This window comes from Lupinus angustifolius, chromosome LG08, assembly GCF_001865875.1.
Source record: "Lupinus angustifolius cultivar Tanjil chromosome LG08, LupAngTanjil_v1.0, whole genome shotgun sequence".
NCBI lineage: Eukaryota > Viridiplantae > Streptophyta > Magnoliopsida > Fabales > Fabaceae > Lupinus > Lupinus angustifolius.
This window is the reverse complement of record NC_032016.1, coordinates 2472511-2498799: the sequence shown is the minus strand read 5'-3', so window position 1 is coordinate 2498799 and position 26289 is coordinate 2472511. Positions and strand designations below refer to the sequence as shown.

Genomic DNA, 26289 nt, shown 5'->3' with positions numbered 1-26289 from the left:
GTGTTTGGCACCTTCACACTGTGGTTACTACCAATGGGAGAAGCAAAAGTAAATGTTTGTAACAACAAATTCAGATACTTTCAAATACCCTTTTTGATTTCAATAACTGAATCTTCTTCTCAAATTCTTCACTCTCCTTTTTCTATATAACCCATTCTTCACAAAACCCTCTTTCTTTTTTGTCTTCAATTACTTTATTACCCTTTTCTTCTTTCAATGGCTTCTACCCCTTCACCCCAATGTTCTTCTCTCCCTTCTAGGCCTGAAAACACCACCACCCACCGTCATCACCACCATAACACCACCACCACCACCACCAACCACCACAACAGTAACAACAGAAACAACAACCTTAGACACTGTAATAACAGAAACAACAACCTCAGACACAATAACAGTAATAACCGTTGGTCTTCTTATAACAGGTATTCAACCAATGGTTCTAGTGTGAATGGAGCAAATTATGGGTCTGGTTCAGGTGTTGGTGGTGGTGGTGGTGGTGCTGTGTCTGCTGCTGCTGCAGCTGCTACTGGTGGTGCTATTGGGTTTTCGAGTTCGTTTATGGGTGGTGCTAGGAAGACTGGACTTGGGCATGAGTTTTCCGGGAGGCGGTCTACTCGGTTTGTGTCGAAGATGTATTCTGTTCAGACTAGGGCGAGCTCGAATAAGAACTACCATTCGGATGTTGCTGACGAGGCGCTAAGATGTTTGGTTAAAGCTGGTAATGATTGCTCTGCTATTGATAATGTGCTGCTTAGTTTCGAGAATAGGCTTGTTCGGGTTGAGGATTATATTTACTTGCTTAAGGAATTTGTGAATGAGGGTACTTACTTGTTAGCAAATAAGTGTTATGATTTTGCTATGGCGATTTGGAATGGTTGTGGTACAAGGCTCGAGAGGGGGAAGTTGACTAGTACTATGATTGGTACACTTGGGAGGATGAGGAAGGTTGATGATGCTAGGAGGCTTTTTGAATTTGCTAAGAATGAAGGGTATGGAAACACGGTTTATTCGTTTTCGTCGATGATTAGCGCATTGGGGCGTAATGGGCGGTTTCATGAGGCCGTGAGTTTGTTTTGGTCCATGAGAAACTCTGGGATGGAACCGACTTTGATTACCTATAATTCATTGATCGATGCAGGCGCAAAAGCGCAAGTGGAGTTCAGCAGAGTTGTGAAGTTTTTCGATGAATTGGTTACCAAGGGCATAAAACCTGACAGGCTTACTTATAACTCACTTCTTTCAGTTTGCGTCCCAAGGGGTTTGTGGGAAGTGGCTCAAAATTTGTTAGCTGAAATGGAGCAAAGAGGTATCGACCGGGATGTCTACACTTATAATACATATTTGGACACATTGTGTAAAGGTGGACAGATGGATCTGGCCGGGAAGGTTATGACAGAAGAGATGCCCGCTAGGAAAATTTATCCGAATGTAGTGACTTATAGTACTATGATGGATGGATATGCAAAGACAGGAAGGCTTGAAGACGCATTGTATCTGTACAACGAAATGAAGCGTCTGTCGATTCGCTTTGATAGAGTGTCTTACAATACACTTGTTGCAGTTTTTGCAAAGCTTGGTCTGTTTGAGGAGGTAAGGAACATCATCAAAGATATGGAGAGTTGTGGGCTAACGAAGGACGTTGTGACATATAATGCACTTTTGGGTGGCTACGGGAAGCATAGCATGTATGATGAAGTTAGGAGACTATTTGAAGAGATGAAAGCGAAAAATATACATCCAAATATGTTAACTTATTCAACAATGATTGATGTGTACACCAAAGGTTGTATGTATATGGAAGCCATGGATGTGTATAAAGAATTCAAGAAGGAAGGGTTAGAAGCAGATGTTGTGTTTTATAGCTCACTAATTGATGTGTTATGCAAAAATGGTTTAGTCGAATGTGCTATGATGTTGCTTGAAATGATGACGGAGGATGGAATTAGGCCCAATGTTGTCACTTACAACTCCATAATTGATGCATTTGGTCAAGTTATGGGATTGGAATGGAGATCTGACACTTCTTTTGAAGCCGATGAGCATCAAAGTACACGTAATTATTCTCAACTTGTCGTGGGTACTTTTCAAAACCAGGTGGGAGATAAGGAGGATGATCGAGTCATGAAGATGTTTGAGCAACTTGCAGTGGAAAAAGAAGGTCATCCGAACAAGGATCTGAGGAGCAGACAAGACAAATTCAACATATTGTGGATCCTTAACAAAATGCATGACCTTGAAATTAAACCAAATGTTGTGACATTTTCTGCCATTTTGAATGCTTGCAGGTAAATACTTGTCCAATATTTCTGTATGTATTACACCGTTCTCTCTAGGTGCTTGTTTATCTAGAATTGAAGAGATAAATAGAAATGGTTTTCCATCAGCTTAAAATTGAAAGAAGAAAGCCATCTTCACTCTCTGAAGTGTGATTGAGGTTATAAATTGTGTGCTAAGCTTATACCTGATATTTTGGTTAAGTTACCAATCACTCTGTCCTGTTTTCCATGTTCTATACGTATTTTGGAGATGAAAATCCAAAATATTGCTATGGACTCAATCCAGGTTATATCTTGGAGATTGTATTGTGCCCGATGGGTTCCTTGCACTATGATTTTAGTCAAAGCTTATAGATGAAAATATAATTATGGAGTCCTGGCATGCTAAGCTTTATATAGTTATATGTTCTCATATGAGTGTCATTTTTTACAGGTCATATTTTGACAATCTGTTATAGGATAAAGCCTTGAGATTAAATTTTAGAATGCAAGCGAAACGGGAAGATAAAAATATGGGCAATGAAACCAGAAATGCTCCTTCTATTACTGTTTTTGCTATTCCTTTATTTTGTTTTTGTAGTATCTACTTTGATATTCTCGATTGAATATATCACCAATTATAAAGTACATAATTTGGTCCCTTGGATGCAGCCGTTGCAATTCATTCGGAGATGCTTCAAAATTGTTGGATGAGCTCTGCTTGTTTGATAACCATGTCTATGGTGTAGCCCATGGACTACTTCTGGGTTACAGGGAAAACATATGGTTTAAAGCTCAATCTCTGTTCGACGAAATCAAGCATATGGATTCTTCAACAGCATCTGCCTTTTACAACGCCCTTACTGATATGTTATGGCATTTTGGTCAGGTAAAATGGAGCAATTAGAAATTTGTTATTTTTTTGAATCAAATAGTTTCGAACCAGCGTCCCAACTTCATATGGCAAACACTCCAACTGATACATCCAGCCATGTAAATATTTTACGAGGGTAAGCATTGGCTGACACAATGGTAATGTTGCTTGCTTATGACCTGAAGGTCATGAGTTCAAATCCCGAAAAAAGCCTCTTCGTTTGTGAGGGTAAGGTTGCGTAAGCTACACTCCCCATACCTCACTAGGTGGGAACCTCGTGCACTGAGCTACCCTTTTTATGCATAAGATAGTTTTGTAATTTGCTACTATACGATGATTAGCATTAGAAGTTGATAGGAAATGAAGCTTTCGTGTGTGTTAGTCTAGCTTTCTCTTTTCTGTTATAATACATTGGTATTGACATCAGAAACGAGGGGCCCAGCTGGTTGTTCTTGAAGGAAGACGTCGAAATGTATGGAAGGGTGACTGGTCTGATTCTTGCCTGGATCTGCATCTGATGTCATGCGGAGCTGCTTGTGCAATGGTGCATGCATGGTTGCTCAATATACGCACCGTTGTTTTCGAAGGCAGTGAACTGCCAAAACTATTGAGGTATGCATATCCCACTTAAGACTATTATCATTTTCCTTTGATTGGATTAGTAAGGACTAAGGTACTAACACGATCATCTTTTTGCAGTATTTTAACTGGATGGGGCAAGCATAGCAAAGTCGTCGGCGACGGTGCTTTGAGAAGGGCTGTTGAGGCACTCCTGAATCGCATCGGAGCACCGTTTCGGAACGCGGAATGTAACATAGGGAGGTTTATATCACCAGGATATGTTGTTGCTGCCTGGTTGAAACAATCCAGCACTCTGAATGTGCTTGTTCTGCATGATGACATAAGTGATTCTAGGCCTGTTGGTCAAGTCTATAACTTGCAAACTTTGTGCATGTAGTTTCAACTATCATGTCTAATACCATAGCCAGTGTTGGCTCTAGTAAGTGTTACATGAGCGAAATATTACTGAATACATTAATTTATATTTGAGTCTATCTTTCCTTAATTTTACTTCCTCAGTTAAATGAATGCATTGGCAATGGACTCTTTTGAAGATTTCTGCATAATTTTTTTAACAAATAGTGTGAAACAATGTTCTTTTGCTTTATGAAAAACCTGTTACATCTGTGGCATATTTTTCATTTAAAACGGCCGTCAAAGTTTGAGTTTCCCATATAATAGATTCTCAGGAAGGTAGATATATGCAGTCTTATTATCACAAGTGAATAAACTGTTTATTGGATTTGAATTCTTGACTTCTAAGTTACAAGGTAAACAATTTTATTGTTGTGCTGAGGTTCACCATAACATTGAAAGGACAAAATTATAAAATTATGCAGTTTTGAATATATAGATAGGATTAAAATGAATTGAACCAATGCTCATAAAAAAATCAGATCATCATTCTAATCCCTCACTTTAATATCACTAGAAAGGATTTATGTATGATATAAAGATTTTTTTGTTATTTTCTTGGCCATGAAACCAAGCTATTGTAAATCCAAATTTTAGCTTCAGAAGAGTTTTAAATCCACATTTTACTAAGCATCAGAAGAAGACTAATCTGAAGCAGCCCAAAAGGATGGAAATGGTAATTTCTATATCTTCATAAAGCTATTGATTATATTACAAGTGTGGTTGGTGTAAAGTCTCGCTAGACCCCGGATGACTAAAAGGTCAAGGGTTTGATTGTAAGGAGCGACACTTGTTGAGAGGGGCAACCATGTATCCCAAAAGGATTAGTTCCTTACCTAAAAGGTGAGGGGATACCATTGATAGTACCACAATATTTCAGGATCACCAAGACTACAACATATACAGTAAAACAAACAATCACAGATCAATTTCAAAGGGAAACATTAGAATAAACATACAGTATGGTTCTATCAAATCAAATACTAATACCAACAGAGTCATGACACTAGAAATAAGGAAATAAAGAAAAAACAGTAATATTTTCCATCTTTTCTTATGACAGACTAAAGTATGCTATGAGAGTAACAGGTTCTCTCAGTAGAGAACAGAAAAAAAAACTGTACAACAACAACAACCGAGTCTTTATCCCACTAGGTGGAATCGGTAGATAACAGAAAAAGTGTGATGACAATAATAGTCTACAGACCATAAGAAAAACCAAATGGAAGAGTGAATGATTATGAAACACTTAAAGAAGAATATCAGAGCCTGCATTTAAGAGCACAAGAAATATTAAAAAGCCTACACTGAGACAAAATACTACAACTGTGAGAGGGCACCAGCTATGTCCAGGAGAGGACTTGAATTATCAAAATATCATCGAAAACAATCGCGTATAAGACTCGAGAATTTACATCATTTACATATATGTTAAAAAAGAAGTTCCTTTACATGCCTCAACACTAAATAAAGATACAAAAGAGTGCAGATGATCATCACTATACAGTTATTACAGTAACATTTTAGTCTGCTATTCTCATTCTCAAGACCGATAATATAGTTTATTATTTGACAGCTGACTATGATATTTTCCTTCCAAAGGTACGAGTTCGAAAAAATCTAAGGTTAGTAATAGTCACTAGTAGACTAACTGCTAAAACTACTTCCTTACAGGAGAACACATCAGTACCCTTGTTTTGACATCGGGTTGAAGACCACTCTCTAGCATTTTTTCGTAGACCTTGTTTGCCGCATTAACTTTGCCATTTAAGCACATCCCCTGAATGGCAGCGTTATAAAGAATAGCATTCGGCATGGTCTTCTGCAAAGGGAACAGATAATAAGAAGTTGAAATATTTATGCCAGACCAGAAAAAGAGTAGATAAGTTGTTACCGAATTTATTTAAGTTTTGTAAACATTTGCTCAGAAAAGAAAAATTGGACTCATAGTAACCATATTTTAGATTTTTGCTGAGGGTGGATTCAACATATCATATGAAGAAGTACTAAATTAAACTGTTTGGTAATTTCTTTTAAAAAAAAACTTTTTTATAGGAAATTTTTTTAACGGGGAGGTGAAATTGTGCAATTGTCGTGGTTTGAACTCAGGTGCTTAAACTTTATGTCCCACAACTCTACTAACTAAGGTAATCTACAATGAGTAATCAAGTTCTTCCACATGATTAAACACAAGCATATTGACTAAATCCCAAAGAAAGGTCGTTACGACAATTTTTATTTTCGTACGTAAATTAGCAATGTATAGAAACTGTTTACAAAACTAGATGAAAATTCTACTTAGTACTAAATGACAACTTTTCCTTGAATGATGTCATTAAAATGTAAAGTTTTCAAATCTTAATCATAATATTAAAATACATAAATTAAAGTCATAAAATCCACAAATCATTTTGATGAAATAGTAGTTGGTGTACACTAATAAACACTTTGATAGATGTCCAAATATTATCTCACTGAAAACTAAATTTAGCTTTGCAATAGATATCACTTGTAGTAACTAGTCTCAAATATTGCTTAGAAATTAAAAAAACACTTTTTACTCACATTTAGGATTTCCTCCAATTCTTCCCAAAGTTGTCCGCGAACACAGCATCGTATTATGGACAGACAAGTAAACATATTTGGACTGCACTTCTGGTGAACCATATGCTCATACACCTGCAATGCAGTTTTCGGCTTCCTCGCGAGTTCACAAGTCCTTATAACAAGATTATACGATACTGTCAAATCAGACAGTCCAGAAGCTTCCATCTGCCACAAAATTTCTATAGCCCTATCCCACAATCGAAGCTTTGAGCAAGACATCAAAACGGTATTGTATAAATGTATATTGAATTGAGACGATTGATCTGTTTCAATAATCTCGAAAAGCCGAAGAGCGTCGTGATGCCTATTAGCCCTGTTAAGAGAACTTATTAGAGCATTGAATGTATATGCGTCTGGTTTATGGCCCAAAGACTTCATTGTATCGTAGACCCGAAATGCCATTTGGAGTTCCCCGGCTCTTCCAAGTGAGTTGATTAACGCATTGCACGCAATTAAGTTTGGTTTAAGTCTACCCGACAACATTTTCTGAAAGATACTTAATGCAGCATCATGTTTTCCCTCCTTAGCACATACACTGATCATAGCATTCAATGTATCGCTGTTCGGTTCAAATCCATTTTGAATCATCTCATGGTAAGCATAAAGGGCAAGCTGACTCTGGCTGCAACGTACAAAACTATTGAGTAATAGCCGATATGTAACATGTGTTCCCGAACAACCATTTGCCTTCATGATCCTCCACACCCTCACTATCTCATCCCAATTCTCAACATTTCTGCAAATAGATATCATGGTGTTGTAAACAACAGCATCAAAATCCTTCTCTGCATCACATTCACTTTCTAATTCTCTAAAGAATTTAAGGGCCGAATCACAACCCCTCGCTTTCACATGTGCCATAAGAATCAAGCTATAAGTATGCCCGGTAGTTATCTTTCTCGTTCTCGTAAAATTGAACACTTTCAAGCATTCATCAAACCACCCATTTCTCATAAGGCTAGTAATGAGAGAATTACAGGCATGGATATTTGGACAAAGACCATACAATTCCATAGACACGAAATATTCCATTGCACTTCTTAGCTTGTTCGCTCTACTAAGTGCCAAAATCCTATTAGACAACACATTCACATCCATTTCCTCCAAAAACAGTGCTCCATGATCAGGCATAAGTGCCATCTTTTTCGAACCCGATACACTCATAACAGCAGGTCTAAAACTTAGGTGCTTATCATCTACCACCTCTTTCATCGAAAACAATTCCTTCTTCGGAACAAACAATGCATCATCATCTCTTCCTTCAACATCATCGTCATCATCATCATCATCTTTTTCTACTTGTCCCCAAGGAGGCAATCCCTTCTCGGGCACAAAACACACATTAAACTCTTGTCTTCCTCTAACATTGTCGTCGCGAACATTGTTTTCGTCATCATGTTCCACTACTCTATAGGGAGACAAACCCTTCTTCGGCACAAATGATTCATTGATTTCTTCTCCTCCTTCAACATAATCATCATCATTATCACTATCTTCATCATCTTCCACTTGTTCCCAAGTAGAAAATCTCTTCTTGGGCACAAAAGACACATGAAATTCTTCTCTTTCTTCAACATCATTGCCACCATCATCATCATATTCCAATTTTCCCCAATTAGTCAATCCCTTTTTGGCCATAAAAGATGCATAAAATTCTTCTCTTCTTTCAGAATCATTGTCATAATCTTCATCACTATTAGGAACCAAGTCCTTAGAATAAAACCCATTTGACCCAATAGACAGAAAAACATGTTTTTGATGTGAAATGAAAAGAACAGTACTAACCTTATCATAATTATAAGTATTAAAAAAGGGAGAATAAGTGAGTTTGTGAAGAGAAATAATAGGGTTCTGAAATGAGAAAGTTAACATAACTAATGGGAAAATCAAAATCAATGAAAAGAAGGTTAAAGAAACAAGTTGGTTGAAAAGAAATGGAGGAAGAAGAAGAAATGTTTGGAGAAGATTAGAAGAAGAAGCGAGTGAGGAAGGAGGTCTTAAACCCAAAACGCACTCTTGGATATTTAGATAGATAGTGGTAAATTTTGTAAAATTTTAATTATAATATAATTGAATAGGTAGATCTACTTGATAAATATTTTAAATAGCCTAAAGTTTATTCTGCTATATTAAATACTTTTTAAATTAGGTAATAAAAGTTTGATAGATAATCTAATTTGTTTCTACCTTGTCTCTATCTATGAACTCTCGTGTAGGTGACATGATTAAAATTATTAGTTTCATATAGTATTTGTTAAGTGTTTTATATTAGAAGGTTTTGACATTGTCCCCAATTTCACATTTTTCATATGGAAAAACAACGCTAGGTATAAAGTTTAGAAAGAAAAAAATGTTTTAGGATGTAAGTTATTTGAATTCTTTAGTAATATCAATGATATTTTGTCCTATAAAATTACTAGCGTGTCGACCGGCACTCCGTGCCGATCACTTGCATTCTTATTCTTTTTGATATAGCATGTATGATCTTCATATTATATTATTTAAGAAAAATAATTTAAATATAAGAGTGAATAAAGAGTGAAGATTTAAGAAGATAATATGTGATAGTTGATATAATATACATAAAACTTATGTCAATTTTTCATTTTGTGCCTATTGGATTGAAAAAGATAGAAGATAGAAATAAGAGAATGTGTGGAAGATTAATAATATTAAATTATTAATATAAAAAATGAAAGTAATATGTGAAAGTTTATAGTAGTTATTAAAAATATAAAAGGGTAAATTTGGAATATAAAAATTATATCATGAGGTAGTTATTACTTGTTTTGCCTTTATTAATAGTATAGATATACTAATCTTGTAGGTAACGCAGGAAAATTTGTAAGTTAATTTTGAGTAAGATATATTATTTTCAAATGGAAAATTTAATTTCCACCCTACATGAAATTTTTACTCCTTTTTCTCTAGATAATATTTTTAAGAGTGTAATATTTATACAGTATAAAATTTTATACACAGTTAGTATATTATCTATCATTTATTTAGAATATTTTTTAAAGAATTAATGAAGAATGAAAGTGAATAATAAAAAATGTAATAATCTATATCTATATCTATACTATATATAAAAGCAAAACTTGAAATAATTACCACCATAATTTTATTTTCCTATTTTGCCATTAATATTTTTTTATTTCTAAAGTAAAACCATATAATCTTAGATAGTTATAATTAATACATATCACTTTAAGTTGGATATTATAATAAATATAAAAATTATAACATGAAGTACATCCAATAAAAAATATTCCAATTCTCTAAAATAAAAAAAATACAAATTTAATATTTAATATCATAAAATAAAAATGCGGGTCGACAAACACGAAATGTCTATCGTCACGCTAGTAATATATAAAACTCATTCATGATTAGTATATATATATTTTTCTCTATTTTTAAACAATCGAATGAACCAATCCTAAGAACTAGAATAACAAATTCTGTAGGAATTAGGAGTGTTCAAATTCAGACCGGTCCAACAATAAAATCAAAAACCGATCCAAAATAAATCAAAACCGCAAAAACTGAATGTATTTTGATCGTGTTGGACTTATTTTTTAATTCCGGATTTTGGTTCACCTCTTGGATCCAGACCGGACCGAAATAGTATGTAAAGTTTAAGTGTGTAATACTTTTAAGTGTTTTCCAAACTTAATCTTAAGTCCTAACTCCAAAATTGTACCTATATTTTATTTGTTATATTCTATAACACACACTTATATATACATGTTACTATGTTTTAAATCATTGATTATATTTGATACACTTTTTTAGAACTTAAACCAATCCCTCAACCAAATGAAGAGGATTCAAGTGTTATTCTGACTAGGTGTTTTATTACCAATTTTATTATTGTGAAAGTATTATTGTTATTAATCATCAATAAAACATTGTAACTGTCAAAATTACGTTACATGTGCTCATATTATTGTTATTGATATCTTGTTGTTACTATTTTTTACTTTTATTATTATTGCCTTACTATTTATTACTATTTTATGATGTTTACTTATACTATTGTTGCACACATTTTAATGTTGTTAAACACTATTTTTATTGTTGTTTTATGCTTAATGTTTAGTCATTTTTACGAGTTTTGAATATAAGTGCAATTTTAATATTTTATAAAATAACCGATCCAAAATGAACCGAAACCGCATATTATATTTGGATCAGATTGGATCGGACATCTTAATATAAATATACCAGACCGAACATACCGTACGTTAATTACATGTTTGGATCAGATCATTTTTGTATAAAAAACGATCTATATGGACTGTGAACACCCCTCCTAGGAATATCATAAAAACATTCCTTATACCAAACAATAAAGAGTTGATTGACTAGTACTATAAGAGTGCTGATTAAAAAATATATGAAATGAGTAAAAACTAATATTAGAAAGTCAAGTTTAGCACTTGTAAATATGTTAAACATGTTATTTTTCTCCAGACATGATTACCTTTCTTTTTATTCCTTAACCAATGTTCCTCCAAAACAATGTTAATATTCTAGTTGTTACCCAGAACCTAACACCATTATTTATATCCTCGTCCTATTAACTTTGTTAATAATAAATTAATTCTTAATAAATTAGTGCTGAAACAAAAAAGCTTTTTTTTGGGTACATAAACAAAAAAGCTTTAAGACAACTTTATTCGTAGATTTAATCCATAATTTTTATATTTTTTTTTGGGAAAGTTCGTTTCCAAGAATTGTTGATGCCCCAATCAGGCCAATTTTCCAACGTAGTTAAAGTTATTTTATAATCAAATTGAATTTTTGAAATTTACCATCAATTTTCAAATTTCGTTTACGAAAAAAAAAATGTTTTTTGTCTTCATATAATCATTTATTTTTATAGTGTTTTATGGGCTTTTGGGGACTTATTGGAAACTCAAACTTTGGTTTAAAACCTCAATTTTGTTGGTTGAGTGCCTTTTACTATATTAAATCCAAAACACTCGATTAAATCTTTGTTTCGACCTTTCTTTTGGAAATATATGTAAAGACAACTAATAAAATATGAATGGAGATTCAGTTACTTTAAGAATAAGTTTTTTAAACTTACTCTTTATCCTAGCTATCAATCATAGGGACATCTAATGATTTAGATCCAGTTACTAATTGAAATCATTGGATTTCCCTAGAATTGATGGAAAGAATGAGGAGTAAGTTTAGTAAGTTTAAAAAACTTACTCTTAGAGTAAGTGAATCTCTCCTCATAAAACATTGATAACACATTAAGAATTTAATTTTAATCAAAATTTAGTCATGATAACAAAAAAAACATAAATACATCTATCTTGAGATATAAAGTGTTGCATATATTTCTATATAAGTTTTTCTCTTCAAAAAATAGTTTGTGTTGGTTTGGTTGAGTGCTTGATGTAGTTTAATGTAAATTCGTGGTGTTGTTTGCAACACTCAAAGATGTTATATTTTTGACTTAGATGACTTTGTGGAATGAGTTGCTTATGACTACTTTGAAGACTTTTGATGATTTATATTGTCACAAGTTCATAATAATCCTAACATGGACCATTCATTTATATTCTTGTTTTGAGATTGGTAAATATGGAGTTTTGAAATTAATATTTTGTTTAGCCATGACTTAACTTTTTTATGTAAGAGTTTTTAATCATTTTCATGACGATGTGTCTGAGTTTTATATGTTTGATGTTACAAAATCATGTGACTATGCTCATGTATGACGAGTACAACCATATGTGTGTCTAACATGCTATCAGCTAAGATATTATAATTCATTGTTTTATATGGTGGAGGCAGACACGGTAAAAGGGGATGGCTCCGAGTTGGATTTTGAGGAGGAATATAACACACTTTCTACTTTAGTATTATGTACATAGAACATGGTCTTAAGGATATTATGACAAAGTATAGATTTAAAAGTTTAGGATGATAAGTTTTTGAAAAGTTCAATAGGTTAGATTGAGAAGTTCTTAGAGTAAAATATGAGGATATAAAAATAAGAGTGTAATCATATTTGTAAGATGGTTAGAAAGTGTTGAGAATAAGAATAAGATCCAAAGATTGTGGTACATGAACTAAAGCCGAGAGTTATGCGTAGTACTCTTAATCAATCGAACCAACTTAGTATTCATTCAAAACTTGATTTGTTATTTAGTTTGATAAACTTAGCTCATGAACCAAATGAGTCGAATTTGAGCTGAAAATTGAGCTCGATAAATAAATAAGCCGAACTTGAGTTAGATACAATTTGATTCATTAGGTTCATAAGCTGACTCGATATATATATATTTATGTATATATATTTATGTGTATATATGTATATATATTTATGTATACGAATTAATTTTTATGCTTATTATGATCCATATATTTATATATTTATGTATACCACGTTATATTTATACATGTAAAACTTTTTATAGTATTTTTTTTTAAAATAAAATAATTATTTGAGTTGTCTAAATGAACCAATTCGAACTGAGCCGAACTGTTCGTGAACTTTAATCGGACCGAACTTGAGCTAAAAAATAACTCATATCGAACTCGAGTCAAATTTCGAGCCAAACCAATCTTTATCAAGCTGAACCGAACTAAGCTCTAATTCAACTCAGTTCGGCTCGTTTCCAACCTTAGTTATGCAGATCAAGATGACAATTATGCGAAGATGAGAAATCTTTTAAGTATAAGTGTATCGGAGATAAAAAAGTTAAAAGATTTCTTTCCAAATATATGACAAATGAAATCATGTAAGGATGATGTGAACTAAGTGTCACATGTATGCATCCAGACACTTGATTGCTATATGTCATGTTCTGTCCATTGTCCCATTACAAGTGGGTTATTAAATGCTACCTTGGTACTACAAATTATACTAACATGAAGACAAAACCTCATGATGAATGAAAGATAACAAATAATTCAAGTGATGAATTTGAAATAAAGCTACAATACGAGTCTACAATATCAAGTAATTAACAATGCATTAGTTTAATGATTTAAGGTCTTACTGGATTTTCACAAAGACCAAAAGGTCAATGATTCGAATCTTGAAAACGACACTTGTTGGGAGAGATTAGTTCCTTAACTATAAGATGAGGAGTACATTTGATATTACAAAAAAAACATAACTAACTAAATGTCACAATAACAAGTAAATGCCAATAACATAACAAGTAAATAATTAAAGAGAATCCTTCACCAAAAACATACCAAGTAAATGGCAACAAAAGCTTCTATTACCTTTATGAGTGAAAACAAATCATGGAAAGAAATAGGAATATTCAACAACAACTTCAAACAATACAACAACAAATTTTGCACCAAGGAGGCTGAATGAATGGTACATGCCTCTTACAGTTCTGAAGCAAATTTGTACACATGGTAGCTTCTCTGTTTTTATTCAAACCAATCCATCTAACTCTCTCAGAAAACCCTGATTTTCTGTTTTTTGCTACATAAAATCCTGATTTTCTAATTAACTAATAACCCTGATAATTTCAGTTCAGTTCCGTTCATCCGAAGCAATGACTAGAATTGTACACGACTTTAACTGTTCTGCAGGCGTCCGCAGAAATTACAAGAGTGATCATTCGCGTGAGGTTTTATTCTGCTTGATCAAGGCATAGGCATCGCTGTATATAGCCACGGCGTTTGAGACGACTGCAAGAACTATCATAATTACAGACAGAATCTTGTCTCCTTTAGTTGCTATTTCGTATCGGTCCCTGCATGATCAAAATAGGTGCAAGATGACTTCATTAATTAGCGTCAAAAGCATAAAAAGAAACTAGAAAAAGGATAGGGTCTGGAAAGGGTAGATGTATACAACTTTTTCCTCACAACTTCACAAGCGAAGAAACTGTTTCGGGGATCTAACATATAACCTCTAGGTCATAATGTAAACAACCTTACAGTTGCGCCGAGGCTAGCCCTCTGAAAAGCATAGACAGAACTAAAGAACTAAAAAATTCGGTGACCAAACTGACCTAAGAATGATGGCAGCTGGAAATATGAATCCTATACAAACTGCAGCAGTTGCGCCGGTGAACTGGAAAGCATCCCAAATGCTAGGGATGAAATTTGCTCCCAGGAAGATAACACCAATAAGGGAAATAGTGAGTGATGCAAATCTGAAGTTATCCAGAACCAAAGGCCTTGATTTAGAAAAGAGGAGACCATCTATGTTGAGCCGCAACGGAAAGAAGACAACTGGAAATACGAGCATGAGATGTGCTGCATAGCTTAAACGAACAGCATCATTAAGCACAGCACTAAAAGGAATTCCAAGATCGGTATCAAAATTGGCAAGGACATCATCAAGAGTTCCTTCGCCAAATAGGAGGAACCCAAAGAAGCTTATCAATATGTATACTGAAGAGCATAGAGCAAGGGAAGTTCGTACAACCCCTTGTATCTGTGAGGAGTCCTCAAGTTCATTGTCTATGGTGTGAACTGCAGAACAAAGAGTGCCCAAATATTAGCTCTTCGAAATTCGAGTAAAAGCAACCATCAGATTTATCCATAGCAGGTAGATCCAGAAATAACTATAACAATTTTATGCTCTCACATTATTGGAAATTCTGCAACAATTATCAGTATTTACAGTTAGAAACTAACAATACATGTTTTGGGTATAGGATAATTCTTCATTCTATTAACAGAAATTTTCATACAAATTAACAATTAACATATAGTTACATAATTCTATTACTCTATTCCACATAAAAGCATCAAAACAAGTTTACATACCATTGTAGTGGCAGATATAGGCAGTCACAAACACAGGGACTACAGTAAACAGTTTAAAGACCGATGAAACATCAGTAACATCCGCAAATAGTTTGGGCATCCCAATGCCTCCACTTAAAATCTTGACAATTGAGATTCCCACGGCAATGACAAGAAAAGCGACTGCTAGACCAACTGAAAGGGCAGATGTGAATCTCAATGAATCTGCAAGAAAAAAGAAGGCATGTCAAACCTCCATATGTAAATGGTGAAGCTAGAAAAAATCACAATAAGGCCTTGTGCATCACATAAATTGAACACAAAAAATATTAATACTCGACGAAAATTCATTATGCTGCAACTGAAATGCAACATCTGTGAAGGTTCAAAGAAAAACAATAATCCTACAACTATAATACGTGTTTACCGAGTCATATCTAGGAGTCGAGCTCATAAAGTATTCATGCTAACAAACCAAGTCAACTTTTCCAAAATCCTAGTTCTTTTTTCTTTTACCTAATTTCTACCATAAAACACGACCAAACTGAGTATCAGAAAAGTTAAAGTTACCAAAATATAAGTTATATGGTACAGAATATGTCATTCGTACCGGCTTCACTTTTTTATGTTATTATCATAAAACTTCATGTGTGACAAACTCGGTATGCTGAATTTGATACATGTTGTACGTAAAGTAAATGAGCGAACCATGTAACTGTGCTCAAAATGCAGTAACGGGGATACCCAACTCATCTTAAGCCTGGATGCTAATTTAATTTTGATGTAACACTTCCAACATATATTTTGATGAGTAATTTATTCATAACAGCACATAAGTAATCCCTTGTCGCAAACAATTGTGCAGTCATGGGTGGTTCAAACTACAATTTATGCAAGTCTAAGCATGTACTGTAGTGTCCCTACTTACTGGTCATCTTCATAATACTAAATCACATAACTAACTCTCTTTTTTTCAAATGAAAGGAGTAACACTCACCAATTCGCTTAAAGCTTGCCAGTGGTGCAAATATAGCAAGTGTTGTTAAAAGGACAACAAATGTCCGCCCTGTCCACCAGTGTGCACCAAACCATCCTTCAAAGATACCGGGATGATGTTTTCCATTTGCAGATGTTCCCGAGAGCACATCACCTACACGAAGAACAGCCCAATACAAAACTGAATTAGACAACACTAGATCTCTTGCTTCTAGAGACTATAACAATGAACAAAATCTTGTTTGACCATAAGGATCTGTTTGTGAGTTGAGTTTCGGGGGGGAATGAAGGGAAGGGGAAGGCAGAGTCATCTCGCAAGTGAATTTCATGGCTCTGAAGTCTTCCATTTCTCTTCCTTCTCCTTCAAAATCCAACTCGCAAACAAACCCTAAGGAGATCCCAAAAACTGGGGAGATCTCCATCAATGAGGTAAGGGAGAAATCGCAATAGTGAGTCCCAAGTCCCAACGCCGCATCTTGACCCAAAACATGTAATGAGTTTATCTGTCTTCCTACTTATATGCTATTCACTGAACTCATTCTTTACCAATATGACAGTTTAACACACACTTCAATTTCCAACACATGTAATCAAATGAAGTTAAGTACTAATCATAATTGAATTGCCATACCGATAATAATCATGTAAACAATCAGCACGCCGATGTTATTGACTATAACACATATTTGGATGAGAGCTTTTCCATATATCCCAAAGGAATCACCCATCAAACTTCCATAAGAGGAAGACTTCCCTGCCCTTGTGAACCGAATCAAGAACTCGATCGACTTCTCGGTCAAAAAAGCCATGATGATTATTGCAACAAGACCAGGCACCATCCCCAACTCTCTCAAAGTTGCAGGCAAGGCCATGATTCCAGCACCAATAATTGTGGTGGATAAGTTAAAAACAGCACCGGAAAATGAAGCTCCGTCGAAATCATCGAAACCAGCACCACTATCATGCCCTAATAAGGGTTCATTCACATCAAGAACTGCAATGTCATTCCCTGGTCTATTATTCTCTGGCTCAGGTGCTAGATTTCCAATTCTCATTTTCAGGTTTCAAGTAACTTAATAACTCTGTAATATAAAAAACTAAACAACACTGAACAAAATTAACTAACCCAGTTTTCAAAATGAACCAAAGATACAAACTTTAAAGCAATTACTTCAACACAACACAATTCAATTCAATTCAATTCAGTAGCACAACAAGGGTGTAATTATGCAAAACTGATAAATCAGAGAAACCCACAAGAAAAATGAAACCCAGAATCCAGAAAGTGAAAAGGAATCAACTTTCAGACACAACAACAACAAATTTACAACCCCAACAATTGTGAAAATGAAGAATTAGATAAAAATCCAATAATTTCTGAGAGATTTAAAGGGTTTGTTTGATAGAAGTACAGAAAGAGAGGAAATCAGGGTCTTCGCCTGGAAATCAGAGAGCAGAGACCCCAATCCAAAAGAAGAACAAGAAAATAAGAACCAAGCAAGATACGGAATATTCACAAATAAGCTTTAATTTATAGAGAGATTCAGAGAGAGAGAAATACACGGAATATATTAACATATTATTTATTTTGAGTATTTCTCAATGGAGAAAGAGTATTTTTGTTTTTGTACTACCAGAGTTTCAATAAGAACTAATCCATTTTCGGGATATGTGAATGTCTTTTTTAATAAGTAATGTTTTTAGGAATTAATCTATTGATTTTTGGTTATCATGAGTATCTAATGATATCTTACATTATTAGACGAACACCTTATTGATATTTATATAAAATAGATCATATAAGATTAGAAGAAAAATACATTTACATGTATGCACAAATAAATAATAGAGAAAAAATGTATGTCCCATGAGTTTTATACATTGTCAGTGTATTATCTATTATTTATATTTAATCATAATCGAGTATTAAAAAAAGTAATTCAAATAAATGGTGGATGATACAGTGACTGTATATAAATCTTTACCCATATAGATTTTTTTTGGATGGTAAATCTTTACACATATAGATATAACACTCTAAATAATACAAAATTTTATTCAAACATCATGTCAAAAGAGATTTAAGTATAGCTAACATGCTATATAATTAATAGTATATATAAATATATAATTACTAAAAATATATAATTATATATAATAAAAAATTATGTATAATTATAGAGTAATATGTCTATATTTTCTTGGACCATAATGAAGAAGAACATTAAAGTAGTATTTTTCTATTTTTATTTTAATTTAATTCAACTATCTAGTTACTATTTGGGATTATTCTAGGTTATATTGTTTAACCTATTCAACCCTAATTTTTAGGGTCCAAACCAACAAACTTTTCATTCAGTTAAGAGTATCAATGAAATTGTTTGTAAATCCAGTCAACAATTAGACTATTAAGTCCAATCTTTATATCATTGCATGTAAAATATGCAGAATATTTACTCAAAATACTAACTTATGAGTGAAAACGAGTATCATGTTTTATATATTATAATGGAATGCATAAATTTATTGAAATATTTTTCATTTATATTATATTTTTTATTACTTTGAAATTGTAAATAATATATATTATTATTATTATTTTATAACAGATTTAATGATTGAAATATAGTGACAAAATTATGAAATATATATTTTAATATTCATGCAATAATCATATATATCATAAAATATATAAATATATAATTAAACTTCAAAATTTATTCGATATACATGGATACCCGCTACATGCTACTTGCACGAGTACACATAACTAGGTGCGAGCATAGGTATACATGTAAGAACTACTCACATCTATTCCAATGTCATGCTCCATGTAGATAATTATATTATATTGTCATGTTATATAAATTAAATCTTTTTTTTATTTTATGGACATGTTACACAAAATTTAACTAATAATATTATTTCAAACTTTTTATATATAAAGAGAGAAAATAAAACTCATGTCAGGGGTAAGTAAAAGTGGAGTTGGAGTCCTAATAAATAAACTTTTGAAAAGAGAGATGACTAAAATGGTTTACTCACCAATCTATTCACAAAAACATAATATTATTCTCTATTGTTCTTATTTTAAGACACGCAAAGGTTTTGTGATGATTTTTATAAGACACTCAAAGGTTTTGTTGATTTTTATATGACACTTTACAAATATTTATCATTATTTTCCTTATTTGTTCTTATTGACTTTAACTTTCTTCTTTTTGTCTCGGATAAAACAACAATCCATATATAGTAGAATATAACTAAAATATATAAATATATAATTAAACTTGGAATTTTATTGAGTATTAATGAATATCCACTATTCACTAATTGTATAAGAAATGAATATCAGCTCTTTAACTTTTTGTGTTTCATTGTGTTCCAATTCAATAGAAAGTTGACACATATTTGAAAAGAAAAATAAAAAATAATATTTTTATGTTATTTGATGGGATATGAGAAGAAGAAGTTTTAGGATAAATGATCTTAATTCTATTACAAGTACAATCAACTACATGTGAATATAGACACATATAAGAGGGGTAACTAAAAGAGGGGTTCAAATCTTGATAAATATAGGTAAGAGGTTGGAATCATGATAAATAACCCCTTAAAAGTTGTATAACTACAATGTTTCACTCACCAATGTATTGATAAGAAAAAATTACCATCTATTGTTCTTATTTTTGTTATATATATTTAGATTGATAGGGCATGATATAGATTAAGTTAGTTTTATTTTATTGGAATTTAGCTATAGTTTGTGTTTATTTTGTTAGTTATTATTGGGGTGTATCACCATATCATTTGCAACAACTTCTGGTTATATAATAAATTATTTAGACTAATTCATACTTGAGTTTGACCAATATTTACCATCCTAAATTTCTACATGGTATCAAATTTTATCCTTCGTGATCTATTTAGTCACCATTTTGTTGCTAAGATGCCGAAAATTTGAAACTTCAATTAGTCATTTCCTTTTGTTGTATCACCTTGTGTTAGATATTAGTCATTTTTCCGTCAACCTAATAATTCCAAATTTCATGCAAAAGTCATCCAAATAAATAAATACCAATATGCTCCAATATAAAAATATATTTTCTTTGTTATATATATTGATTTCTCCTACCATCTATGATCGTTTCAACGATATCTTATCTCCAAATGATGAATAATAGGATTACTAATTTCTTTTTTCATCGATAATCATTTAACTAGTGACTATACCATTGAGTTCTCTCCCATTGACGTCATTCCGATGATGCCTTTTCTTTAATTAGCAAATTATATCAGTGGTTATTTTTCTTTCAATTGACAATTATTCTGATGATGATTATATGAATGATTTCTCTTTCCACCAATAATCATTCCAGTGGTTCACTTTCTACCAATGGTGAATTTTGTCACTAATAAATTATTTTCTCATCTGTAAGATCATTCCATGGTGGTTATAGCAAAAGATTTCAAAATTACAATACATTTGTGATGATTTATTAAATCATATAATAGTTTGATTATTTTCATTTTGAAATGAATTCTTTATAATTAACTCAAATTAAGCTTTAGCTTAAGGGGACAAATATATTTGGATTGATAGAACATAATCTTATTTAAGATTAAGTTAGTATCATTTTATTTGAATTTATCTATAATTTATGTTTATCTTGTTAGTTATTATTAGAGTGTATCATAGATCATTTGTAACAACTTCTAGTTATATAATAAATCATTTGGACTAACTCATAGGTAAGTTTGACCAATTTACCATCCAAATTTATACAATTTTAAGACATAATCTATAGGGATGTTAGTTGATTTTTTATGAGATACTTCATAATTATTTGTTATTACTTTCCATATTTGCTCTTATTAAATTAAATGAAGGTAAAATTACAATGTTCTATACATATTTTAAAATATTGAGAAAGTTAAGTAAATTAAATATCATGGTCTTTGTAATTTGATCGAAAATATCTTATAATAAGGATTAGAAGCAATATATATAAATAAAAGTCCACTTGACAATAAATGTTTTTAAATAGTTAACAATTGATATAGATTATTATATAGAAATTATATGGATTTTATAAAAGTTGAATAATTAAATAAAATTTAGAAAGAATATTATTAAGAAAGGAAATGGTTTAAAATAATATTAGTAAAGCTATGCAATTTTGAAAAAGCAAACAGTAAAAAAGTAATAGTTTAAATGAGGAGCCAAATGACATTGATTAGATGAGTGAAATGTCACACATACACACACACATATATATATATATATATGTATGTATATGTATGAAAGATACTTTGAACAAACTCAAATATGAAAATAAAGTTCAAATGACAAATTCAAATAATATATATAAGAGGAGCAAAATATCAAATATGAAATACACATATAAAAATGAATAACCATAAAAATCAAGACAACTAGTTTACATGAGAAATCAAATTGAACTAACTTATTTTGTTTGCATCACATGAAGACTCAATAAAATTCTTATATACCACTTAAAAGAGAATCATGATAATGGGTCTTGCAAATTTACTTAAGAGAGAATTGATCTCTATCCAAGCAAAGGTGGAAAGTGGAAACATGCCAAATGATCCTATAACTTGATCTATAATAGGTTAGACCAAATTCATACTTTTTAAACAACTTATTTAACTTAACAAGTGATGTCTTAGACATTTAAAATATCTATTAAGTTTAACATGCCACACTATTTAATTATAATATATAATAATATAAATGTTATCCTATTTTAATATAAGTAATATTATTATATATGTAACTTAATATAAAAATATAATTTAATTGTTAGGGTTGTATGAGTTTAGTTAAAAATAGGTTCATTAGCATATTTAAATGTAGGCATGATGATCTATTTCAAGACCGTAAAGTATAGCAAACTTTTAAATAGACTAACATGTCACATCAAACTTTTAAACATGTCAAACCTAAACTTTGAAATATTATTAAACATGCATACTCCTACATATTATATAGTCACAGTCTCTTTAAGACAAAATCTGCTCTACCGTGATTTGTTTACATCCTTACATACAATGTATCATAAGAAAATATATGCTTAAAATAGAGGAAATTAACGTCACCCCATGAGTTTTAGGGAAATTATACAAATCACTTCAATTTTTTCTAAATTTACACAAATAATCCATAATTATATCTTTATATTACATTCACTACCCAGTAGGAGATATAAGTGTAATTTATTAAACAAAAATGATAATAAATATAATTAATTTAAATAAAATATGGTATATTATAAATACAAGTTCAAATAATATAATAATCAATATTTATTCAAGATAACGTTTAAGGAAGGAGCATATACGGAAATAATTTATTTATTATCATTGAAAGCTATAGCATTTAAAATTTTAAATCATTAAAGTGTTAAACGTGCTAGTTTCCAATAAAAACTTTGTTTCTGTTATTGAATTCTTAACTTCTAATGACAATTCCTAATAAAAATATACAAAATTTTGAATATTTTAAGATATGAGAAATAGAGTAACTTCCTATATTACATGTTCATGTATGCATGCTTCCCACTCTTAGTTTTCTTATCAAAACACTAAAAGAGCGATGTGTTTTGTATTTCAATGAAATCCACAAGCCAATGTAAAAATTAATAAATACAAACTATTTTATTTTCAATTACCAACTTGCAAACGTGTTTAATATGATAATTTATAAAGAGAACAAGTCCATATCTTTTTAAGGTGTTAGATAGTGACAAAATAGACACAAATCTTATGGGTGACGATGATGTTGGCCAAACATGGCCTACAAAACTGAGACTTGCAAAGTCCTATGTAATAATAATAATTTTATGTTGTATCGTGTAAGCGGTTCTGGTTTAAACCGCGAAATCGATGAAACTGAATCAAACCAAACTGCAAATTATGGTTCAGTTTGGTTATTTTTTTAAGAAACCATTTATGTTTAGTTCGGTTTATGGTTTTAGAAATTTAGAAACTATTGCAACCAAACCGAACCACATATTAAAGAAATAGATACTATGGAATGATATTTTATTGTTATTTAAATTCTTCAACCAATTTTATAGCTTAAATTATCAATTTTGTGTGAATTGTAATATTATATATGTTAATAAATTATTATTATGTTAATATTATATATGTTATTCCTTACTAATTTTTTTTCAACGTCTTGACAATTTGGAACATATTTTACAACTTTGTGGTATTGAATTTGAAACTAACATATACCATATATTGTTATACGTGTATTATCATATGTGTTACTAATTTTGAGTTATAAGGTTATATATGTAACTATTATTATATTTTATTAATTGATATATATGTTACTGATAGATAAATATGTTACGAATTGTGAACAGTATTATTGTATATGTGGTAATTCATTTTTTCTCCATAAATTACATAATATTTATATATGTTACTAACAAATCATTATAAGTTTCACTTTTTTAATCATCTATATATGATTCATAATTTTTGATAATAATAATAGTAGCTTTTTTCCCTTTAAGGAAACCAAAATCTCTTATAATACATTTTGAACTTTTAATTGATGCAAGATTTTTTATAAGAAAATAATTGGAAAAACTGGGGAACCGAACCATTCAAGAGAGGTTCAGTTCGGTTCCTATAGTTAAATTTGCAGTTAATTTAGCAAAACCGAACCATATGTTTGAGTTCATTTCGGTCACTAAAATGCACCAAAAATCAAACTGAACTGAACTTTTACACCCCACAAGAGATACATTTAAGTAATGACACTAAATATAATTGGTTAAAAAAAAATTCAAACAACATATTTTTTTTTATAAAAAATAGGAGCTTAAGTAAATTAAATATTTATTCACTCATTTTTCAAATGCAATATAAAGATTGAGGATAAGAAAATCCCAAATATAATATACATATGTTAATCTACTTTATTTATTCTATCTCTGTATATAATATTTAATTTAGGCATTTTAGTGATGCCTTACTCTAACCTTAATGCTAATATTTTCTATTTATGTCAGATTATATCTTTAAGATTAAATATATTATTATTATTCGTATTAAATTATATATTTTATTTTTTTATAAAAATTAATCTCTATAACTTTTATTTTTTAAATTATTAATATAAAATATTAATTTATTGTATTTATTAAATTAAAAAAATGCACTATCAAAGTGCTATTATTATATTAATTCCCCAGGCTTTGACACCAAAAGTAAGCCCTAACTGTGATAATGTCAAAAAGCCTATCACATCAAAAGATTGTTGATTAAAAACAATACTATTCCTTTTAATCTAAAGAAGCCTAACAATGAAAATCACGTAAAATTCAAGCTAACTATTCTCCAACTCCAAATGCATCAAAACATATAATGATAAAATTTTCACAACCTATCATATAAACTAGTGAAATTCCAGAGTTTTTAATGATTCAGTTTAATCTATGGTATAAAACATATGAAGACAATATTTGAATTGAATTTTCACAACCTATGGTTTAAAAATAAGTTAGAGAAACAAGTTTTGAACCTGAAAAATTCAAGCTAACTATTCTCCATCTCCAAATGCAATATAAACAAGTTTTGGTTGAATTGAATTGATCAATGAAAAATAATGAAAATAAATTTGGAAATTGGAGTCTATGGTTCTATCGAATAAGACATGTATCCATGATCATGATATGTCAACTTTTAAAAGATGAGATTATGATACACATAAAATATGTATAAAAAACTATAAAATATAAAATTATTGTGGCAAGTGTCATAAAAACTAAAGGAAAAATAAGAATAAAAAGGTCAAAGAAGACAAAGAGAAGATGATAAATAGGAGAGGATAGTTTCACTCACTTGAATATTGCATCTAAGGTTGTAAGCGGTTCCGCTTTAAACCGCAAAATCGATGGAACCGAACCAAACCAAACCGTAAAATGTGGTTCGGTTCGGTTTTGCGGTTCAGTTATTTTTTTTAGGAACCGTTTATGTTGAGTTCGGTTTATGGTTTTAAAAATTTAGGAACCGTTAGAATCGAACCGAACAACATATTAAATAAATATATACTAGAGAGAAAGAAATATTATTTTATTATTGTTTAAATTCTTCAACCAATTTTCTAGCTTAAATTATCAATTTTTTGTGTGAATTGTAGTGTTACATATGTTACTAAATTGTTATTAAGTTAGTATTATATATGTTATAAGTTACTAAATTGTTTCCTAATGTCTTATGCTTTGGAACATATTTTCCAACTTTTGTGATATTGAGTTTGAAACCAACATATATCATATATTGTTATACATGTATTGTTACATGTGTTACTAATTATGAAATGTAAGGTTATAAATGTAACTATTATATATTTTACTAATTGATATATGTTACTAATCATGAAGTGTATTGCTATATATGATTCATAATTTTTTATAACAATAGTAGTAATGTTTATCCTTTTATGATAAACGATATCTCTTGTAATACATTTTGAATTTTCAATTGATGAAATATTTCTTTTATAAAAAGTAAATGTAAAAACCGTGAAACCGAACCAAACCATTCAAGAGCATTTCGGTTCTTATAGTTAAAGTTGCGGTTAATTGAGTGGAACCGAACCATATGTTTTTGATCGGTTCGGTCACTAAAATGCACAAAAAATCGAACCGAATTTTTACACGCCTAATTGCATCCCAATATCTTTTTTATTGGATGTTATGTCTCACAATGGATAATAAGTAATATGAATGGGTTCAGTGACGGATCTAGGACCTAGAGATAGGGTGTGCAACATACTTAAAAATT

General features: G+C 31.1%; 3 protein-coding genes across 5 annotated transcripts; 1 reads left to right on the top strand and 2 right to left on the bottom strand.

Moving 5' to 3' along the window:
* On the top strand, positions 1–4187 carry LOC109354235 (pentatricopeptide repeat-containing protein At2g31400, chloroplastic). The gene is made up of 4 exons (XM_019596592.1): positions 1–2288; positions 2931–3147; positions 3560–3744; positions 3832–4187. Exons 1-4 carry the CDS (start codon positions 217–219, stop codon positions 4088–4090), a joined length of 2733 nt encoding a protein of 910 aa, XP_019452137.1. The 5' UTR covers positions 1–216; the 3' UTR covers positions 4091–4187.
* Positions 5505–8657, bottom strand: LOC109353319 (pentatricopeptide repeat-containing protein At3g29290). The gene is made up of 2 exons (XM_019595545.1): positions 6673–8657; positions 5505–5929 (listed from the first exon to the last, which is right to left on the bottom strand). The coding sequence occupies exons 1-2, from the start codon at positions 8584–8586 to the stop codon at positions 5768–5770; spliced, it is 2076 nt and encodes a 691-aa protein (XP_019451090.1). The 5' UTR covers positions 8587–8657; the 3' UTR covers positions 5505–5767.
* Positions 13946–17975, bottom strand: LOC109354234 (probable sodium-coupled neutral amino acid transporter 6). Of its 3 annotated transcripts, none has more exons than XM_019596589.1 (6): positions 17690–17975; positions 17090–17548; positions 16460–16612; positions 15484–15687; positions 14721–15186; positions 13946–14459 (listed from the first exon to the last, which is right to left on the bottom strand). In XM_019596589.1, the coding sequence occupies exons 2-6, from the start codon at positions 17511–17513 to the stop codon at positions 14321–14323; spliced, it is 1386 nt and encodes a 461-aa protein (XP_019452134.1). In that variant the 5' UTR covers positions 17514–17548; positions 17690–17975; the 3' UTR covers positions 13946–14320. The 3 variants fall into 3 exon arrangements, with proteins under 3 accessions (XP_019452134.1, XP_019452133.1, XP_019452136.1); XM_019596588.1 differs by having other exon boundaries at positions 17090–17556; positions 17694–17975; XM_019596591.1 differs by having other exon boundaries at positions 17090–17540; positions 17694–17975.